Source organism: Anopheles moucheti, chromosome 3, assembly GCF_943734755.1.
Source record: "Anopheles moucheti chromosome 3, idAnoMoucSN_F20_07, whole genome shotgun sequence".
In the NCBI taxonomy this organism is placed as follows: Eukaryota; Metazoa; Arthropoda; class Insecta; order Diptera; family Culicidae; genus Anopheles; species Anopheles moucheti.
The window spans coordinates 34,459,797-34,481,383 of NC_069141.1; the positions used below are offsets into that span (position 1 = coordinate 34,459,797).

Here is a 21,587-nt window from a genome sequence, read left to right on the forward strand (position 1 = left end):
ACAGTCACGCAACAGTGGGATCAGGGTGGGATCTCGGTCACCTCGCGGGATGGAGTGCTTCCTTGCTCTGGAGCTTTTACCGGCACGAAGCACAAGGAAAAGGTAGACCACACGCACTGCTAGCTGCGCAACCTTTGAAGCGATCAGGCTCTAACTAAATTCCTTTGGCCACCGACACGCGCTCTTATATATGAACCAGCAGTAGCGCTAGCACCGACGGGTACCCCCGTGTGATGCGATCGCAAACCGAACACATCTACCCGTTTACCGTGCGCCGGTCTGCCAATAGCATCGCGAGAATTCAAACGATTCGCTCCGTATGTTCGCGCCTCCATTCAAGATCAACCCCGCGATCGCGATCGGTTCGTTCAGTTCGTAGAATACTGCAGGTCGGGGGAAAATGGTTCGCGAGCACATACAAGAACGAACGTTGAGCTCTCGTTTGATCGGTCGGGGATGCGCGAGAACCGCCTTTGTGCCGTGGCACGCGCCCTGCCGCGCTACCGGAACGTGTCGCGGTGAGTTGTTTGACGTGGTACAGCACGCTGCCGTGTTCACAATTCGGCGAGGTTGCATGTGATGATCGCCTGTCCGAGTGCGGAAAGGGATGTAATTAAATGAAGAAACAAAAAAATAAAATTGAATGAATCGATCAAATATGCGTAAAGCCGCTTTTAGAAGCGATGCGAAGGTGGTGGCGGTAGAACAATCGATTGATAAAAACGCACCCAGTGTTTAGAAGCAAATCTATTAACTGCTAAAAATCGTGGAGCAAAAACTAACTGAAAAATCAATCGGATTCAGCGATGCGTTACGATGTTTGTGGCACTATTGCCGTATATATTCCAGGGAGGATAGTAATTCATTGCACTAAATGCTTAAATGCTTTTCATTGTTATCTGACGTAAATTTCAAACGTTGTTGCATCCATCGGTTATGCAAGTTCTAAAATGTTCCTGTGCCGAGGAGTTCATCAGAACAATTAGGGGTTTTTTTCATCATTCCACTGCAACAATCCACTTTGCTAGTATATTATTTGGACAAGTCCTTGACAGACCATTTCCTCGATATGGAATCCGCGCGTGTGGGCACGCGTTTGCAAAAAATTATGCTAAACGATCGCCCTGGCCTGCTATGTTGAATGGAGGGAGGTTAGAGGAGGTTTATCGTCCATTTGTTATTAACCATATTGTTAACGGGTTAAACAGAGAAGCATTCCATATGCATACTAATGCTGTTTTGCACTGCCTTGAACTTTAGCACGCCCAACTGCACTATGCGTGTGTGTAGATAGGAAAAAAACACGATTTCCTCCTTATCGAGCACGCGCACGCAAAATCTTTAATTGATAAAAATGGTAGAACCTTTTGCTTTTTTGTTTTTGCGCTGTTGCACCCGAAGGTTGCAAAAACCGGCAGATGAATGTTGTGCAGAAATGCTCCCATTATGCGTCGCACAATGTGTAATTTTTTCAATTGAAGCATCCTTATTAACATTGCGAATTTTGAGTGATTTTGTGATTAACTAATTCATTGCAGAAAGGGTAAGTTGGGAAAACCATCGTTGGTAAAAGAACATTAAAGCGCTGATTTAGCGTTGATTGCTTGGAAATTAGAGCACTTAAAATTTAGTTCATCATTCAGCGATTAAGGAGCAAGTGAATGCACACGTGCAAGGTTTCGAGTAAAGGGGGACTCTGAGTTGATATTCCGATAATGTGTTGAATTGAGCTGTACTCTCCGAATGTACGCCATGAACGCCATCTCAATTTTAACATTATCTGTCCATGTGGATGACCTAAAAAGACTTCATGGGGTGGGTCGTCCGGTATCATTCTAATGACATAATCAGTCCACCGGAACTTGATGAATTTTTCTGTTCTGTTCAATAATTCGATAGGCATCGTACAGCTTTGCAGTTTTTACAAGAAATTTAAAAAAATCAAATCTTATTCCCGTTTTTTAACAACTTCATACAGAATTTAATAACAATACGATTATGCATAAAAATATTGTTGCATTGTAGTAATATTGAATGCAATTAATTTTTCAACTTGGCGAGGCAATAATATTTGCAACGGTTTTTTTGAAGTTTAAATAATTTGACATGGATTGGAAACATTCATCGATCCGCTCCAGTCCCGGAGTCATAGTTCACAATCGGTTCGACCATCACTACAAATGTTATCTTGGCATAGAGGTGATGTGTGTTGAAATAGCGTAGGAAAAAAGATTCAAATTTAGTGATATAATTGTGAAGTAATAAGCTTAAATCGTGTTTTTGATCGTGGATAACACTTTGGCCTTGCTAGTTAAGGTAAGTGGCAGTGCTTTAGTCTATGCTAAACGTAGAGAAAAGGAGAAATTAGTGTGAGTCGTAAACGTTCCCATTGTCGCCATCTTGAATTTTCACTTTTCGCTTCGCTATGTGTACCCCATATATAGGCAAGCATATTCGAGGTTCTTTTGGAAGCTTTGGAATTATCCCCTGAAACGGAATAACCCAGGTGACAACGTGTCGTAGCATCGTCGTACCCGTGCGATGCATGCAGGAGAAACAGTCGTAAGTAGGATTATGAACTCGCAAGATCAATCATTGAGTCAGCAAGCTGCTTGGATAGCAGCTGCCCAAGCAGTCCAACAGCAGACCGCTGCAGGTGGGGGATATTCGGGACCTTACGGAATGAATCAACAGCAGCAGCAACAGCAACAGCAGCAGCAGCAGCAACAGCAACAGCAACAATATGCACAGTTTTATGCACTGTACCAACAGCTACAGTACAACAATACTGGTGGTGGTATGCAGGGCCCAATGGGATCGTCTGCCTTTGGTGCCAATAGCAACAAGGGCGGTAACAATGTCGGAGGAAACATGAACAATGCATCGTCCGGGTTTTCTTCTGGTCCAATGTCGGATAACAGTAATGGCGGTGGTATGGGATCATCTGGCATTGGAATGACAGGCAACAAGTTTTTCAGCTCTCCTCAGCAACAACAGAATCAGCAGCAGCAGCAACCCGGTAACGACGTGATGGGATTTAATAAGCAGGCTCCGAGTCAGTTCGGTCCGATTCGTTTTAACATCAACAAACACCCTCAAAGGGTTAGCCCGATCGTAGCAAATAATCCGCTCGCACAGGCCAGCCAAATACACGCCCAGCAGCAACAACAGCATATGCAACAGCAACAACATCAGCAGATGATGGCCGCCTTTCAGAATCAGAGCGGTGGAGCTGGTGGTAAGAAGAAGCGCAAGAAGAACAAAAACAATGGTATGAACAACCAGCAGCATGGTAACGGAAACACTGGTACAATTTTCATGAACGGTGGCGGTTCAACGGCCAATATTCCACCATTAATGCCAGCTGGTTCTCTTCCGATATCGCCTGGTAACGCAACCGCAAACTTTTCAACGCCTCCGCCCGATCTAAGCAAACCTCCACCGCCGCTGCCTTCTGCGCCTGCGATTCCCGGCGGAATAGCACTGTTGCCCCAGCCACAGGCACCAACGCCACCGGTAGGTACGACCAAAAAACCCGATCCTTTCCACAATCCAACCGATGACTGGCCACAAAGCTTGAACAATTTTGTAGCAAGATGTTACGCCAAATGTAAGACGGATTTCGATAAGGATCAGATCGATATCTGTCTGAAGGGCCGAATTACGGCCGCGGCTAACAAGGGTGAATTGTGGACAAAAGACTGGGATAACGAGCCAGTGCCGAGCGTGCACAGCGAACGGAACCAACAGGTACTGTTGCCGAACATGAACAGCAGCGTACTTGGTATGTCTTCCAACAAAGGTAAAATTGGTGGCATCGCCCCGTACCAGAGCCCGTTGGGCAATGTTAAGGGAGGGGGGCAGCAGCAGCAGCAATCATTTGGTGGGAAAAAGCAATCACCAAACGCTGGTCTTTCGCCATCGCTCGGTACGAGGCTTGGCGTGAAAACGGGAAATTCTAGCACGGCTAGGAAAAATCGTCCTTCTCGTTCACGGTCCCGATCGCCAAGTCGCTACAGTAGCAGCGGCAGTCGTAATCGTCGCAGCCGGTCGTCTAGTGATGATTCACGATCACCACGCCGGAAGAACCGTCGATCCTCGAGCAGTAGCGATAACGACAGCCGTACGGCGTACTCGGGCAAATCCTCTGGCAAGGGCAACAACAAGCAGCATCAGCAGCAGCAACAGAAGCATAAAAATCAGAAACATCAGAACAACAAAAACCAGCAAAACCAACGAAACAATAAGTCGCACGGTGGTTTTTATTCCGAACACGGCCAGATTGGCGGGGCGGTGGAGGGTGATTTAGAGCAGCTAAAGAAGCGTGCGGCTCGGTTCAATGGTCAAAGTGGTAAGAAAGTACCGCCTGTCGTTGCCTCGAACATTGTGTCGCCGTTCAATGGTGCTGGTAAGAAGGACCGTAGACAAACCATGCCAATGGCATCTCGCATTTTCATTGACGATGCAGGCGATCGCGATAATGATGACGATGAGGTAGATCTGTTCGATCTACATATTGTCGGTACGTGTCGAGATCTGGAAAAGAGCTTTCTGCGTTTAACGAAGGCACCGGCACCATCCGAAGTGCGTCCGGTGGAAGTATTGCGCCATTCGCTGCAGAACGTCAAGAAGAGATGGGTCGAAAAACAGGACTATTTTTATGCCTGTGATCAGCTGAAATCCATCAGGCAGGATTTAACGGTAAGTGTGGTATGCAACATATGCATGTACCTGATCTGTTGCTGACTAATTGCTTCCATCGTAGGTACAAGGTATCCGAGATGCATTCACTGTTCAGGTATATGAAACTCATGCCCGTATCGCCATGGAGAAAGGAGATCACGAAGAGTTTAACCAGTGTCAAACACAACTCAAAATGCTGTACACCGATGTAGGTGGAGAAAATCATCTGGAGTTTACCGCGTACCGTGTCCTGTACTACATCTTCACCAAAAATACCTTAGGTAATTCATATCACGATGAATTATTTTGAAATTATAATTCATCCAATGGGAAATTCTTTTTATTTCTCGTTTATCTTCAGATTTGACCACCATTCTCAAGTCTTTGACGGCAGTGGATAAGGAGAGTGACATAGTTGGGTTCGCGCTCCGACTTCGATCTGCTTGGGCGTTGAGTAATTATAGCACTTTCTTCAAGCTCTATCGAGATGCGCCATTGATGGCAGGTTATTTAATCGATTGGTTCATCGAGCGTGAACGCAAACTAGCACTCAAATCCATAATTAAAGCGTACGTATGCAAAAACGGGAATACTGGGGTGGGGTAGTGGGATTCGGAAGACATGTTGTGGGCCAGATTTTCAGGTGCTGTCTAGGATCGGTCTGATTTTGCTTTCCTTGACGGAATTGCTGGTCTGCGGTTTGTGATCATCGAGACGTGTGTGATTCAGCTTTGATAGCGGACCTGACTTCCTTTTCGTATTTGGAACAGCTATGTAACAGCTGCGAAGGTTGTGGAACGATCGTCATCAATGCATCTACATAACATTTCTTTCAGTCGTTTTAGCATTTATCTCCTCTCTCATAAAAGTCTTTAGCCAAATAATCCATTTAACGATTTCAATTGTGTTTAGTTATCGTCCCAATATTCCGGTGGAAATGGTCAGCCAAACGCTGGCTTTCGACAGCGAGGAAAAATGTTGCGAGTGGTTAGAGTCATTAGAAATTATCATGGCAACTGTACCTGTGCCCGCGGCCAAACCTGCTCCGGCGGAGGGATCTTCGGATACGGCGGAGATGAATTTGGGCGGTGGTGCTTCAACGGTTGCTGCTGCTGCGGATTACAAAAGTGTAACAAGTGCTAAAAGAAAAGTGATCGACTGCAAGTTATGCATGAACGTGCTGGCCAATTTCTAGTAACGCTCTATAAGCAAGCGGAACAAACGAGCTCGGCTTACTGGAATCGGAGTCGCCCTTTACTCCATTCCAATGATACATGCTTATGAGTTGATTTCGTTACTAGACCGTGCGAGGCAGACGACAAACCGACCGGATTGTATGGTATTCCAAAGTACGAGAATAGCATGTTCACGGCAGTTGTCTAAAATTGCCTGCCTGTCTGGTCTTCATCGTCTTCCTCGAGTCGTGCTTAGCAACACCTTCATGACATAGATGGGTTCCTTCAAAGCGTTACGGATCGCGGAAAGTGAAAAAGAGGAAGGAGAAAAATTTGTTTTAGAATGTTTCTCTTTTCTATAATGTAAACACGCATCTGTTGCACAAAAGCAGAAAGAACTTTGAGTAGATCCGGTCGCCTTGAGATTGGATCTGTGTGTAGTGCATATTATACGTGAGCACAATGCATCGAGGCTCAGTGCGTGTGATGAATAACGGTGGTTCCAGTGATCGTGAAACGAACGAGAACTCGTAATGCTGCGTAAAAATAACCTTCGGATGGAAAATGTTTTGCCGACATCGTCTCCCATTATGTGCTCTCTTCTTATGTTGCCATTATGCCTGCTGAGATTATTCAACGTTTGCAATGCGATAGCAGTTGGCTATTCAATTGCACAGGCCCTACAGCATTCTTCACGAAGCTAGACAGCACACGACATTGCTACAGTCAATAGCCTGACGATATACGTTAAGTAAATCGTTATAGAAAAGTGACCGCCTTTATGTGAAAGAATCTAAAGCACTCGTACAGCTGAAGTGGCAGGAAATTCAATATTCTCTATAATATGTCGGTATAGGTTTCTTTTGAACCATGTTATGATCGAGCAATTTCACCAGCACTACATTCCACACCATAAGCTCTATACTAAACCAATCTCGCATCTATTCCGTTATACCATGGTGAGCTCTACGGAAAACACCATGAGTTAGAAGCGAAGAGCGAGACTGTAAGCCTCTATAAACAACATCATCATCGCACCATCTGGAGTCAAAAGTGTCTTCTTAGTGAATATAGTGTTTCGAATACGACAGTGTGTCACAGAGGAACTTTTATTGTTTATTTTTCTTCCGTTCCGCTATTAAATGCGCCTCTCATGCACGCGTTTGCATCTGAATCGTACGGGAAGAATACGGTGTGAAATCGTGCAGTAAGAGCATGCGGTATGGGGAAGTTCTACTGACCGCAACTATAAATATTCGTTTGCAACTAAGAACTGGAAAGCTGGTGAAACAAACATATCGCATACGGCATTACCACCCGTAGTTATTGCGGAACAAGGACACGCATCAGTTTTGTGTTTTTGTGCGTATTGCGATCGCTGCTGCGTATGCGTATTGCCTTTGGATGCAGAAAGACAGGCAATATTTTCAGGTTATGGAAAATGCTAGTCGAAGATATCCAACAACACACCATACTACGAATGATCGCACTAACCGCATCCGTTGTGACGAAAAACGAAAAAGAGGAGATTTTACTGTTAGCCACAGCTATTGGGGGAAAATTCCTTTATCCAAACTATCCATCCTGGGTGAATTCCTTGTAACCTTTATATGTTACTCCTGTCCAGCAACTCTTGAAAACATCCCGTCTATCTCGAGTGCTCGAGATGATCCTTTCTCACGAACATCCCTTCCATAAGACTACGTTGTGACGGTGTGACTATTAGTTGACCGAGTCGATGAAACAGCCTGTTCTTCATCAACTTCGTCGAGCTGAAAGCATCGTTGTGTACATCACACAGGATCGTGTCCAACACACAGGAGCAAACAGGGGAGACATGTTTCCATTGAGATATGCACCAGTACATATCGTTGCAGTTATCGGCGTTATCATCGAACCATCTAGCATCACGTGGAACTACCACCTACAGCACAGCATCGATTCATACTTCTGCGTGTGTCCCGTACCATACTGTTAAACTGTTTTCTGTTGCTTCACTTAGTACAAGAGCCAGCTGAAGGACGGCCCGAAGTATTCGCTATCAACTTCGAACCGTATTCGTTTTGCTGCATTGTTGATATGTGTGTATATATACTATATAATATATAGATTACTGCTAGATAATATATTTCGCGCTACAAAAGAAGTAAGTTTTTGTCGTCCAACTTGCAACCATTCGTTACCGGCATCAGGAGACCGATTTTTATCCTTGTTTCAATGAATCAACTCAAATTCCCTTTCTGTGGTGGGTTCGGCATCAGCTGTATCTGTAAGAGATTAAATAAATAAATAAATTAGTTAAAATAACACGCTGTTTGCATTCTCTCACAAAGGCGCATCGATATCACATAGGTGTTGGCAAGGTCCGCTATAAGTTTGCAATTGCTGTGGCTCTACCTAATACATAAAACATAAAATCTATTGATGGCATATGAGGTTAAGGTTTCCGTTCCGTTTCTATGTTTAAATTGTATTCTTGTAATATCACCAACCTGTTGTTAAGTAGACGACTGTCATCGCTGTGGATACATTGTACATACGTTGTTGAGACATCTTTATAAGCGGTAACCTCTTCATGAAAGCTTTCCATCGATATATTATTTCCATTGTTCGAAAGTAAAGGCATAAACCTAAAACGAGCAATTTTACTTGCACCGATTAGGTCTGGGACCGATCGACGGCTTACAGTAGAGCCGTGAACAAGACGGAACTCGTCAACCGATACTGCAAGTTTTTAATAACTGCGTTGGTGAAGTTCTTTCCTTACTGCTATGCACCCTTTTTGGGGATGTTCACGTTTCAGGAATCTGTAAGTTTGTGCTATACAACTTTTGTAACATAAATACGTTCACAGCCTAAGGAATTAGGGCATCAGTAATATTTCTTGAAAAATATGTATGTAGTAACTGAATTACAATTGAGGTGTTGGATGCTAGTTCAACTGCCCGATGTATGTTGAATTAAAATGATTTGACTACAAATTGAGGGCAACATGGGAATAAAGGAAGCGGCCTCACGATCAATCGCGTAAAGCACAAAGCATTATCTAGCAAATGACTCCTATCCTTCATATCGCTGAACTTATTGCAGGACATCAATAGCGAATGTTAAAGACATTCGTTAATGTTTTTAAGATCTTGCACAATGCGGCCAAACGGTAAAATGAAGCTTGCAAATTATGTAAAACGAAGAGTTTTTGTTCGGGATTTCCACGGCAGCAGATTTTCACCCGCGATAGGCGAGAGAGAGAAGAAAGAGAAAACGTAGGGGTTGAACGTGAGAGATTGTTTACAAATCGTAGACGCAGTCTGTCAAATGTGTGCAGCAAGTTTGGCTCGGTAGGTTGAAGTGCAGCAGTGCAAAGTAAACCGCGACATTCGTTTCTATGCTAATATCGACTGTGTTTCGACTCGCGAACGTGTAAATAAGGCGTATCTAGTGCCAAAGGACAGTGTAGTGGCAAAAGAGTTACAAGACTTTATTCAAAATGTCGCTGGTTGGTGAAGAATTTATGCTCAACCAGCGCCTGTGATCTGTTGTAATAAGGAAAAAGAAATAACTCGAATGAAAGCTGTCAAACTTGGCCAACTAAATTTATAAACCAATCCCAACACTTTGCTTTGGTCGCTACCGTGTAGTGAATGTTTGTTTGGCAGTGATTTGTGCGCATAACGAGCGCTTCTGGTAAAAAAGTAATGGAGCCCAACAATCGGCCGATCGCTAGCGAAGCGTACGAACGCAGCACCATCTCGACAAACACATTCCAGATCTGGGAAACGACTGTGCGGTTGGCGCAGATTCAAACGCTCATCGATAAACTTTGCCTCGCGACCTGTCCGGACGAGGCGATGATATGCTTCCTGCAGGAAACGGACGGCCAGTCCATGCTGGACATTATTTCCGACGATGAAGGTTTGTTTGATCCTTGCTGCAGCTGCACGCGTCACATTTAAATTGCCCTCTATATTCCACCCAGAAGAAGACGACACGGAACCACAGCTACGCGGGAAGAGCTATCTCAAGCGAATGATACAGGATATGTACACGCGGCCCCAGATGATCGGCACGGTAAAGATGATCCTGTACCACTGTCTGACGACGATGGCCGAAAAGCTAACGCAGGACATAAAGTTCCGCTCGGAAAATGCGGAATTCTTCGACGATCTTGAACTGGTGCTAAGCCGCATGACTGACGAGGCGGCCGAAACTACCAAGCGCGAAATCATGCAGTACTTGTCGATTGCTAAGAAGCGGCTTGCCAAACGGAGGCGGGTTCGGGATCAGCAACAACACCAGCAGCAACAACAGCACCACGAGCAGCAGGAAACTTCGTCATCGTCGTCGTCGTCCTCGCCTACACCGTCGTCTTCTTCGGCCTCCTCTTCCTCGTCCACTACCCCGACGCTTGACTGTAAAGTTTCCCCACCCTTTGGGTCATAGGAAGTCAAGGGTTGGTAGCAGAGGAAGGGCATGGGCTGAAAGGCTGGGGCACAATCCGTTTGCTTTCTGTTGATTACTTCAGCATTGAGCCAAGGATGGATTAGTTTAATTATTATTTATATTTGCTACCTTCTTGAATGGGAACGCAGCAATCGTCGATCGTGGAACCGCGAAGTAACGACAATGGTCAACTGTATGAGTCCTCCAATGCGGAAGTTAATATAATTATTATTTCGTTTACATGAATAAATACTATGTAGGTGCATTTTAAGAATTCCGGCCTCCACACGGCGACTGTTTTTTGATCCGAAGGGTACTGTTTGTGTAGCTTTGTGAGACAAAGAAAGAGACGCATGTTGAAGATTTTGTGATTTTCTTCGCTTCGATGTTATGCAAAAAACTGTAAATGGATATATATATCTCACCTTAAGCATTCACAAACATATGACCTGTGCTGGGTCTGTCATTTTGCCTAAGAACAATATGCCCAGTTTATCAGCATTCGTTATTTTCGCTTTTCAGCCAAACGAATCCATTCATATTTCCTCCAGTGAGAAGAAATCTCAAGCTGCATGCTGTGGGTGTGGGTATTAAAAACAGCATTCGAGAAATGCATCACAAAAAAGGATGCATTTGCATCTCTCGTGGCAAAACATCAAATCTGTCAATGCGATTGGAACTTGGCAATGTTTGGTAACGCTAGTCAGTGGTTCCGGCGCTCTCCTGCAATATATTTCTCGCCTTAGTGTGATAATTGGTGATTCTGCTGGTCTTAAGAACGGTTCGAAGGATCCTTGCAATAACGGCAGCACAAGGATGATCGATCACATTTCATTCGGCGCTCTGCTTGCAGTGGATGCCATGTGCAGTAGAGAGCATGCTGGAGATGGTTTTCGAGCAAACCTATTTAACTGAAAACCTTTTGTTGATCTATAAGGTATTGCTCAGCTTGTGATAAACAGCAGCTGAATTTAAAAAAAGAACCGGGTAAATTGCAATTGCAAGCAATCCGTTTTTCCCCGTATTGTTCTCGATTTATGGCATGACAGTTTCCCATTATAGCGGTCTTGATGACAGCTTCAAGTCCCCATACTGAGATGTTCATTTGAGTTACCGTTTGCAGATGTGAACTAGAAAGTTGTCTCACTACCCTGAGCTGTTTGAATGAGTAAAATATCTCGCGGACAATTTCTCACCTTTCACGCTTTATTCGACGTGAGTTTTATTGTTCTCGTATGGCGCAAACAAACCAGTACGAAATTCCATACAAACCAGCTATTTTCAGATTGCCGATACCAGGAAAGCATTCACGGAAGAGGTAGCACCTAGTACAGCAATTTTACTCGAAAACCTCCGAAAGGTATGCAATGTTTAAACACTAACTTTCCCGTTGGTGAGAAAAATTTCTTCGAAAACTACCAGTTTCCGAATGTATAGTGCCAGGAGAGCATCCACGGAAGAGGTAGCACCTAGTACAGCAATTTTGATCGAAAACCGCCGAAAGGTATGCAATGTTTAAACACTAACTTTCACGTTGGTCGAGAAAAATTTCTTCGAAAACTACCAGTTTTCGAATGTATAGTACCAGGAGAGCATCCACGGAAGAGGTAGCTCCTGGTACTGCGCCGTAAGGTATGCAATGTTTATACACTAACTTTGCAACCAACTTGCAATGCAAGGAACTTGCATGTACCAGCAGAGCGCCATGTTGGGCCTAGATGGGCGCCATCTTTCGCGCCATCTTGCGCACCATCATGCCCGGCTGGCATCCGATTTTCTATTTGCGATTTCTATTCTATGCGCACTACGTCCGGTTTTCTATTTCACTTTTCGATAATTTTTACTTGAGATAATGAGAAAGTTTATCCATAGGTTACAATAAATAGTTGTAATCGCTGAGTGTAGGTATGATTTAGTCTTTATAATTGGTAAGGATCATATTTTTCTCACTGTGTCTCATTGCAATTTCACATGGTCTTTGGGCATAAATTGATCGTTAGTTGGGTAATCGCTTCGTATGTCGCGGCTGCAAAACGTCAATAACTTCCGAGTTTTTGTTGTCAACAAAATTGTAGAGATCTCCGTTATTGTTTTACCAAATTATCAATGATTTCGTAGTTGTTTTTTCAATCATTCAACCATCCGGTCCTTCAGGGTACTCCCGTGCTGGTAGAGAACGGAATTTCATCGCGATGCTTAGCTAGGATAAGCTTGAAACAGGATAACGGTGTAAAAAACAAACACCGGCGGTGGCGTCTTCCACTGCGATGGAATACAACAACACCTACAACAAACCGTAGTAAGTAATGTCCTTGGCGTCGGTAGACAACGCAAGATACATTCAAGATGATGTTTGCTTAACGTCTTTATATTATAGCTGTGGCGTCATTTCCCAACCCTTACCACCTCCCGGGAGCTCGGGTTTCTTCCCGGCAAATGACACTACACCGACGTTCCTTAAAGTACCCAACCCAACGTACATCAAGCAGGAGTCGGGCACGGTGGTCAGTGATACGGTGATCCATGGTGGAACCGCAACACCGCCAGTAAACTATAGCCAGAATCAGCAGTATGGCGTCGAGTACGGGGAATCGGTCGATTTGGAGAAACCTCTGTTCTATCGAAAACAGTTCGACATGCCTTACCTGTCGAATGCGTACATGCAACCTCATCCGCAGCAATTTATTCAACATCCTCCTCCGCATCTCCCAACTGCACACCCCAACCACCATCATGTGACGCACCTGCAGCATCCGCAGCAACAGCATCTTCCACCACCTACTCCGACAGTGCCATCCGATATGCATTCACCGCAGCAAATTGCAACCGAGCATATACAACGATCGCAACATGCAGCAAGCTTCCACGAGTATTTTGATCATGCGGATCCATCCTCAATGGAACCGTATGCATATGTTCTCCAAAAACCCGCCGTGCCAATGTTGACCACGGAAACGCCGCCGTCAATGCTTCCTACCTCATTTCCGGCAGCTGCAACCGAAGCACGGCCATCGTACGATACGTGCGAAGCACCCGAACCAGCGAGCTTTAAATGTGCAACCTGTCCGAAAACGTTCGATACGAAGGTGAAGCTAGAAAAGCACAGTAAAACGCATTTGTCGAATGGGGCCCAACAGGATTATAAGTGTCGAATGTGTGATAAAACGTTTCGCACCAGAAGCACATTGATCTGCCACGAAAAGGTACACGGCGAGAACGGGGTGGACAATAGCTTTTCGTGCGTGGAGTGCGGTAAAGTGTTTGCGACTGCCGAAAAGCTACAGGTACACCGGCGTTTACACACGGGCGAAAAGCCGTACCAGTGCAAGGTGTGCCTAAAGTATTTTAACCATCAGTCGAACTTGATCGTACACTCGCGCATCCATGAGAAGGTGAAGAAAGCGCTCAAATGTGCCCGTTGCAGCAAGGTGCTGGACAATGAGGAACGTTTAGCCATCCATATGCGACTACATACGGGCGAAAAGCCGTACAAATGTTCGTACTGCGATAAGCGCTTCAATCACAAGAGTACCGTCAGTACGCACGAAAAGGCGGCGCACATAGCGGCCAACTCGTTCAAATGCGAACGGTGCCATAAGACGTTCAATCAAAAGTGTCAGCTGCAGTACCATGAGAAGCTGCAGGAAGAGCATACGATCGCGTGTACCCACTGTGAGAAGGTGTTCTGCTACAAGGCCAGCCACAAGGAGCACATGTTTAAGGTGCATTTTCCACGCCCGAAAAAGGAGCTAAAGAAGGAACAGGCGAACGATGATCGGACGGGTGGTGTTGGGGATGGTGCAGGTGGTGGCGGCGGCGGCGTAGCAAGCTCCAGCACCGGAAATGGCAATCAGGGAAGGAACAAGTTCAAATGCAACGTTTGCGATCGTCGGTTTTATTACAAACGTGCGCTGGAAGTGCACATGGGTGTGCATGACGCATCGCTCGATGTGAACGTGCTGTACTTTTCGTGCAACTACTGTCCGGAAACGTTTACTGAGGAGGACTCGTTGCAGAAACATGAAGCCAATCACGTTGCCGCCGGGACAACCGACTTTCTGCAGAACATGAGGGAACTGGAACAGTCGGAAAATCCAGCTAACGGGCAAGTCGATGGTGGGTTTCGTTGTCCGTTATGCTTTAAGCGTTTCGAGGATCAACAAACGCTGCGCGATCATCATAAAACGCACCTTTGCTCGTACCCCGACTGTACTAAGTGTGGGCCAGCGCGTAGCGATGAGTTCGATCTGATGCGCAGTACGTACGATGCGAACGATGACACGCGTGAAACGGTATGCAACATTTGCCACCGGCAGTTGCCATCGTTCGAGCAGTTTCAGAACCATTTTCATTACCATACGTCTCGCGTACCGTTCTACTGCTATCACTGTCGGGAGGAGTTTACCGACAAGCGGGAACTGTACAACCACTCGAGGACGCATTCACCGCGCGAACCGGAATCGTATACGTGCGAGGTATGCGCGAAGGTGTTCTCGACCAAGGGCAACTTTAAGCGGCATTTGAAATCTCACGAAACGGTCCGCGCGTTCGCGTGCGATCGTTGTTCCAAGCAGTACGATTATAAGAGCGCACTAGAGGTGCATCTCAAGCGTTCCCACGGTATCGAACTGTAGGTTCGAACCACTTTGCTATATTAAGCTCAAAGCTTTTTCTTCCCGGGACGGTTCCGGTGGTGTAGGCGCCCGGTCTTTCACTTGTACCAGGATACGGGTATCAAAGCTCACCGTAGACCGTTCCTCTGTAGCAAGGAACGCGGACTATTCGGTAACGTGGTAAAAATAACTGGCCTTCTACAGTTATCGGCAGGCACATGACCTTAGCATGAGAAGAAGAAACTTCTTTTCGTTACATAGATTGCCGAACGTTAAATAAAAGCAAAGAAAATGGGCAATATTGTACAGTTGTACGATCCCCCTGTTTTCACTATTAATTTACTAAATAAACCACTTCCCTGCTTCGGGATGGACAATCTTTTATTGACCTTTTTTCTCTCACTCGGGTGTGTGTGTGTGTTGATAAATTTCACCTAACAAATGCTTTCGATAAATATGTACAGAATACGGGTAGTTCTATAAATAATAACGTTTTGGGATGTATGTAAATACTATATATACAACACGGTTGGCATTCTCCCAAAAGACATCAAACGTGCAAGCTCCACTCGACCACAAGGGTATTTCTCTAGCTTTTAATGTTGTTCTCCATTGCGTGTATGATCTGTTCTATGCTGCGACCGCGCGTTTCCGGTATGAAGACGGCATTGAAGAGCCCGGCAAGTAGGCAGACGGCACTGAATACCCACATGCAACCATGCAGCCCAATCAGTTCGACCGTGACGGGGAAATATTTCACCACCAGGAAGCTGATCGTCCACAGGAACGCCGTACAGAGGGATCCTCCAAGGCTACGCACCTGTTAAAACGAGATTGTCGTTGTGTTAGTGAAGAATCGCCAAATAGCTGAAAAGGTTCGTCGTACCTTCGGTGGCAGTATCTCGGATAGAATAACAAATGTAAGCGGCAGCATACCGACGGACGCGATGAATATGACAAACGATAGGCTAGCGACCGGTATCCAGTTAATCGCACTGACATCCACGTGCTGACTCTTCAGATAACCGTGCGTCCCCATCGCGAATAGACCGATCGCGGCGAAAAAGCTCGTTGCGATGTACACGTGCTGTAAGTAAGGTGTTTAGCAAACGTGAGTCACATCAGTATGGTGTTTGTGTGTTTCTATTCAACGGCCGCGCGATTTACCTTCCGCTGGCAACGATCGACGATAATGGTCGATCCGTACGAGCCGAGAATCTGTATAGCGCCCACCACCATGGCGGCAATGTTGGGATCAAGATCGGAACCCGAGTCGGCAAAGATCTGGGCGGTGTAGTTGATCAGCGCGAAGCATCCAGACAGCTGATTAAACGACACCAACACCAGTCCGATCAGAAGAGCTTTGCGTGCTGATTTTGGAGCTGTGACGGGTGAGACGTATGGGAATGATGAGATTGTGTTGCAGGTTGCCTATATCTACGACAACGTTCAGCTTCGCTTACCGAAGTCAGCCAACGAAATGCTGCTCTGTTCCGTGCTGTCCTTCTCACCGGATACCTGCACCAACAGTCCGTCCATCTCCGAGCGCAACATCTCCAAATGGTCCGGCGTGGAGGTGTATCCGCGGAGGTACTTCAGCGAACTTTCCGCATCCCGGACACGGTTGCGCCGAATGAGGTACTGTGGCGTTTCGGGGAATTGCAGAAATAGTGCCAGGAAGATGATCGGTAGCGCGAACAGAATGTACGCCGTCATGTGGTAGGAAAGGTAGCTGCCCATTACGAACGACACCAGTGTGCCGATGTTGAGGAACAGAATGAACAGCGAGCCGAGCGTTCCGCGTATCCTGTGGAGCCACGGACGGGATGGATTAGCATACAGCTGTCGAAGGTGCGACATTAAACCTTACCTATCTTCAGCGATCTCGGTAATGTACATGGGCACGAGCAGGAACACGCCAGCCGCTGCAAGTCCCGCCAGAAGTCGGGCCACGTACAGCACCTCGACCGAGGTACCGAACGCGACACAGCCCCAGAACCCGACCAGTGGCATCGCCGTCGCCAGCAGTGACGGCTTACGGCCGAACTTCTCTGCGCTCCAGCCAAACAGAAAGGTACCACCGAACGCACCGATGCACAGTAGCGACGCAATCCAGGTCGCCTGGACATCCGTAACGGGGCCATGCTCGAGCGGTGAGTTGGGCGAGATCAGCAAGGGCAGAAACGGGGACAGCCAACCAATGGCGGTGCCCAGCGACAGCGAGATGATGTTGGCTGTTGGAACGAAAGGCGATTAGGCGCGTGTGTGAGGGGTAAAATGCAATCGAGACGGGTAAGATAAGTCGCGGGCGTTTACCGCAATGATAAACAATGGGCACTGGCTAATGGGGACCTTCACCGAGTCCATCGTCCATCCTCACTGATTATCGCACAGCCAACACACTCGGTGACGAAATGAATCTTTATCACCGCATCTTCGCATCTTCGGAAGAGGAGTTTGTGTTATAAATAGCACTGATGATGCACTTGCCCTTTTCGCACGGTTAGTGACGTATGCAGGTGGAGACCCACTCCACCCGACGGATTCGGACTGGAATCGAGAAAAAAAAACAACAACACAATGACGTTCTCCTTCCGAACGCTGCAGCAACCTCCAAGCCCCGATAGCAATCTAATGGTACGGCTGATTGGTCGTTCCGGTTCAGACGGTCTATAGCCTGCTGCGGTTAATCACAATCGATGTGTCTATTTATCGAGCAGCTTGCTAAGGTCACGAATTATCACCCGAAGGTGGAGCCGTACACTAAACGCCCCACACACCACCGCGCGGTCCCATTCGTTTCGGGAGAGAACCGTAACCGTAAGGTGAAGTGGTTGTGGGGCACGTCCTTCGATTCGAGCTGCAAGATAATTCCCACCGCGATTGGAGGTTAGGACGTTGGTTCGGTAAACAACGGTGTTTAGATTGATATGGATGATTTGAAGTGCGCACTATCATCATATTGGGTCTGTTTTTCTTTGAAGTACTAGACGATCTTGAACGCATTACACTTTGCGGGTGGATAAAGAGATGATCTCAAAGCACGATCTCCGCGATCACAATGATCCTATCCCAGGCCCATTCGAATACGAACCGGAAAGGTACGATGACGCATAGGCCGTGTCGCCGTGTACGGTGGTATGTCTGCTCGCGGTATTGTTCGCGTCTTATCGACGTGGAACAACAGTCGACAACTTGTTCGATCGCTATCACACTAATGGATACCCACAAACGGATGCTGTCTCCACAGCGAAATGGACGACGCGAGTCTGTTTTTTTTTTCTTTCAAACCCATTTACAGTGGGATTGGTTCACCAAAATTAAATTCCCTATCCAGCACAATCTATCGAACATTAGCTTCCGTACGGGGTATTGAATGCTGCTGTATTGTGCTGCTACACCGTACGCTGCTCGTTAATAGAATTCATTCATTCGTACGGTGTGTAAACTGGTCCCTTTTTTTTCTCGTGCCTTTTCAGTAACCACAAAGCTCGGTATCACTATGGTATGTCGCGTGATGTAGTTAGTGTGCACGCCGGGATCGTTCCAGGTGTCCAGGCATTAAATTAAACAATAGAATGAGGCAAGACTTCTTGAAAGCCATTCCCTACCGGCACAAGCCCTATGCTCTAGCTTCGATAAAAATCGGAAACTCGATAACATGACACGCATCGTTCCCAGGGTTCGGACGTTGCGAGATCTTTGCTGTATATCCCGCTGCAAATAGTACTTCACCGCGGGTGGGTTTGTCTTCTCAGTTCTGTTATCTATCAGGGTGGGCAGACCTGCAAATTGCACCTTACGAAGATGACTGACTGACACGGTTGCTAGGGAAGGCAGGCTGTTGCTGCTGCTGCTACTGCTACTGCTGCTAGTAGTGCCCGTACACGGTTGCACCATTTTGGAGCGCAGAAGAAGCTGGATGATCCATAACAACATATGCGTAAACAATGTTAGGGGGTAAAACAGAAAACCCCTGGCCCGTAGCCAAACAGTGGATTAATAACAAACCAAACAAGATGGATATCGCATTGCAGAAGGTGTTGTTGGTGAAAATGGTGTACGTGATGGTGGTATTGATTCATTCTATCACCTGGCCGGTGATGCACCGTGCCACTCCCATCTCATTATTTAACCCCTCACCGGTGACCTTCCGTTCCAACAAGGATATCTGTTGTTTTTTTTGGGTTGCCGAGTGAAACGGAACTTTCCCATTGTAAGGCTCCGCCAAGCACCGGCGGATTGTTGTGGGGAATTTGAGCTTACGAAAGCCAAACAACATGGCCCCTCGGGGGCAGACAGTGCAAATAGAGTCAGCTTGTAATCCGTTCGGGCCTTCTTCAAACACTCTCGACCCGACATCCTGTGTTTGTTGGGTGACGCTTCGCATTAGTTCTAAGCGTGCTGTTTTCGGTGATAGGTTTGTTTTCATTCGCATCCATTGTGCGATCCAGCGATACTGGCCAGCAGCAGCAGGGGCGCTGAAGATCATACGGCTAGACACGCGCGTGGTGGGAAACGCGATCGCGCGATCGCACGAGAAGCCATTGTGTGTGAGAAGATGAGCTGGATGTTCATGGGGTGTGAGAAAAACGGTGAATGAATACGTGTGCACGTGGCCGGTGTGTTGATGTGTTCCGGCGGTAGGTATACCCTACTATTATTATAGATTTAACCGTCGATTGTATTGCAGCCGTGCAACATACGCTGCGAGCGACGGACGAGGTGTGTGTGTACTTCAACATTGAACTTGAAACATTCGGACGAAATCGATCATCTCCCACAAAAGGCACAAGGCGGCACGCAAAAACAAGTATGGACACCGGGTTTTGGTTTTTGTTGTTGTTGTACAAATACACACACACACACACACACACACACACGCATGGAATGTCGAATTTGGAGAAACTAATGGAGTTAGGGGATGGATGGCATTCCGAAGCGAAGAATACGAAGCAACCAACAAAAAAAAAATCCAATGCAACGATAATTACCCGCCATTGCGGCCAAATAAAGCTTGACTATCTTCCGGTCCGGTTTAATCGTGCCGGATCCGGCTGGGGATTGCTTTTCGGCCGTCATCGTTGAAACTCCCGGTCTGAGGGCACTGGCTGTTTAATTTTGAACACAACAACAGGATTTTCGCACGTCAGGTACTCCCCCCCACAGGCACACGCTTATTTACACTCCAAACACGTGACTTTTAATTTCCTCCACGCAACACGTGGCAATGCAGCAAACGCGGTAAACTTTTCCCGAACCCGATCGTTCTAAAAGTGCGCGGCGATCGGCGATCACTGGCAGACACAGGAACAAGTGCAAACCCGCTTGGTGGGCACACGGTGTGGCGCTGTTGCTCGTTTGGAGTACCGACGGCGAATGCGATTTGTAGCGCCGCGTCCAGCTAGTATGCTGCTTTGCTGCGTAAGACCACTTCCGTCCCCCGTCCGGTGCCGCCTCACGCATCAGCAGCGGGCTTGCGTTTGTGTGTATGGACGCGGTAGCGCAACAACACTCCTCCACCAACCCCACCGATATGCGACTTCCGATTGATGCCGTTTATTCTGTCGGTGGACGCTATCACCCGCTCATCAATGTAACACCACTCCGCATGGCTAAGGGCGCCTACTACGCCGTCCAGTCGTTAGTGTCTGTGTCTGGCAGAAAAGGTGAGTAGTGAAGATTGATCCCTTGCGCGTTACGCTATCTCCGCTGATTATGATCCTCTTATTATCTGTAAAGGAAAGGGCAGACCTTTACGGAAGCTACGGAGCAACGAGCGCAACGGTGTGAGATGATGATGTGACATCAGGAGATGACGAGATTTGAGCTGACCACGGTGTGTTTATCGCCCGGCCGCTGAACTCGTTCGGAAATCTTACTGCCCCAGCAGAAGGTTAAAGGGAGCTGTTGACTGTGCTGTGCTTAGATCTCCACCGTTTGCGTAGAAGGGCCAATGGCCGTGCATGACCGTGCGGCTTCCCCCCATTGGCCGGGCAAGTGCAAGAAGCTCCCCATCGTGATACGGACATGATACCAATTGCAAATGGGATACACATATATTGTCAATAAGACACGGCGCTTATTCCGTATCAGGCGGCGTCGCATAGCGGTACGTGACGTAGATTTCACTTATTGTCCACTTAGCCCACGGCACACACCGCTCCCCCCCCATCTCCCGGTGCTCCATCGCGGAAACACGATGCTCCATTTGGCGGTCTCGCAAACAAGATGTGTTTCTACTTGAAGGACACATGATCATACGGTGCCTTTAAGGCATTAATCCCCTTCCTGCGATCAATTTACTCAAGGTTAACCATTGCCAAAATTCTGATCATTCAGACGTTCGCGGCCGGGTACCTGATATTTAAACGATACGACGATCGCAAGGGATTGTACGGGTGCGCAAATATAGGGAGACAAACAACAGCAAAAAACGCGCGAAACCATTTGAAAAAACGGTTTGAATAGAACAAATTGCAAGCAATTCATTCCAGCGGTGTGTGCCGGCGAATAGCAACCGTAGACTTCAATTATCATATTTGGAGTGTAAACGCTTCACGGTGTGCGCCATGGTGTGTGAAGCGTTTAAGCACAAGCAGGCAATTGTTGATTGTTGACGAATGGATAGCTTTTTTTTTTGCTTTTCTGTTGGGTTCTCCTCACTCTCCCCCAT

At 46.8% G+C, this 21,587-nt stretch overlaps 4 protein-coding genes across 5 annotated transcripts; 3 read left to right on the forward strand and 1 right to left on the reverse strand.

The window, feature by feature from the left end:
- Nucleotides 1–2,196: 2,196 nt before the first annotated feature.
- On the forward strand, nucleotides 2,197–8,153 carry LOC128300876 (leukocyte receptor cluster member 8). Its single transcript, XM_053037104.1, has 5 exons — nucleotides 2,197–2,316; nucleotides 2,445–4,701; nucleotides 4,766–4,964; nucleotides 5,045–5,252; nucleotides 5,596–8,153. Exons 2-5 carry the CDS (start codon nucleotides 2,542–2,544, stop codon nucleotides 5,876–5,878), a joined length of 2,850 nt encoding a protein of 949 aa, XP_052893064.1. The 5' UTR covers nucleotides 2,197–2,316; nucleotides 2,445–2,541; the 3' UTR covers nucleotides 5,879–8,153.
- Nucleotides 8,154–9,218: 1,065 nt separating this feature from the next.
- LOC128304152 (uncharacterized) lies at nucleotides 9,219–10,555 on the forward strand. 2 transcript variants are annotated; one of them, XM_053041300.1, is made up of 2 exons: nucleotides 9,219–9,770; nucleotides 9,835–10,555. In XM_053041300.1, the coding sequence occupies exons 1-2, from the start codon at nucleotides 9,554–9,556 to the stop codon at nucleotides 10,296–10,298; spliced, it is 681 nt and encodes a 226-aa protein (XP_052897260.1). In that variant the 5' UTR covers nucleotides 9,219–9,553; the 3' UTR covers nucleotides 10,299–10,555. The 2 variants fall into 2 exon arrangements, with proteins under 2 accessions (XP_052897260.1, XP_052897261.1); XM_053041301.1 differs by having other exon boundaries at nucleotides 9,838–10,555.
- Nucleotides 10,556–12,369: 1,814 nt separating this feature from the next.
- LOC128300342 (oocyte zinc finger protein XlCOF6-like) lies at nucleotides 12,370–15,290 on the forward strand. The gene is made up of 2 exons (XM_053036366.1): nucleotides 12,370–12,597; nucleotides 12,676–15,290. The coding sequence occupies exons 1-2, from the start codon at nucleotides 12,566–12,568 to the stop codon at nucleotides 14,930–14,932; spliced, it is 2,289 nt and encodes a 762-aa protein (XP_052892326.1). The 5' UTR covers nucleotides 12,370–12,565; the 3' UTR covers nucleotides 14,933–15,290.
- LOC128300343 (facilitated trehalose transporter Tret1-like) lies at nucleotides 15,289–19,993 on the reverse strand. Its single transcript, XM_053036367.1, has 6 exons — nucleotides 19,906–19,993; nucleotides 16,782–17,145; nucleotides 16,375–16,718; nucleotides 16,079–16,293; nucleotides 15,798–15,998; nucleotides 15,289–15,731 (listed from the first exon to the last, which is right to left on the reverse strand). Exons 1-6 carry the CDS (start codon nucleotides 19,991–19,993, stop codon nucleotides 15,501–15,503), a joined length of 1,443 nt encoding a protein of 480 aa, XP_052892327.1. The 3' UTR covers nucleotides 15,289–15,500.
- Nucleotides 19,994–21,587: the final 1,594 nt, after the last annotated feature.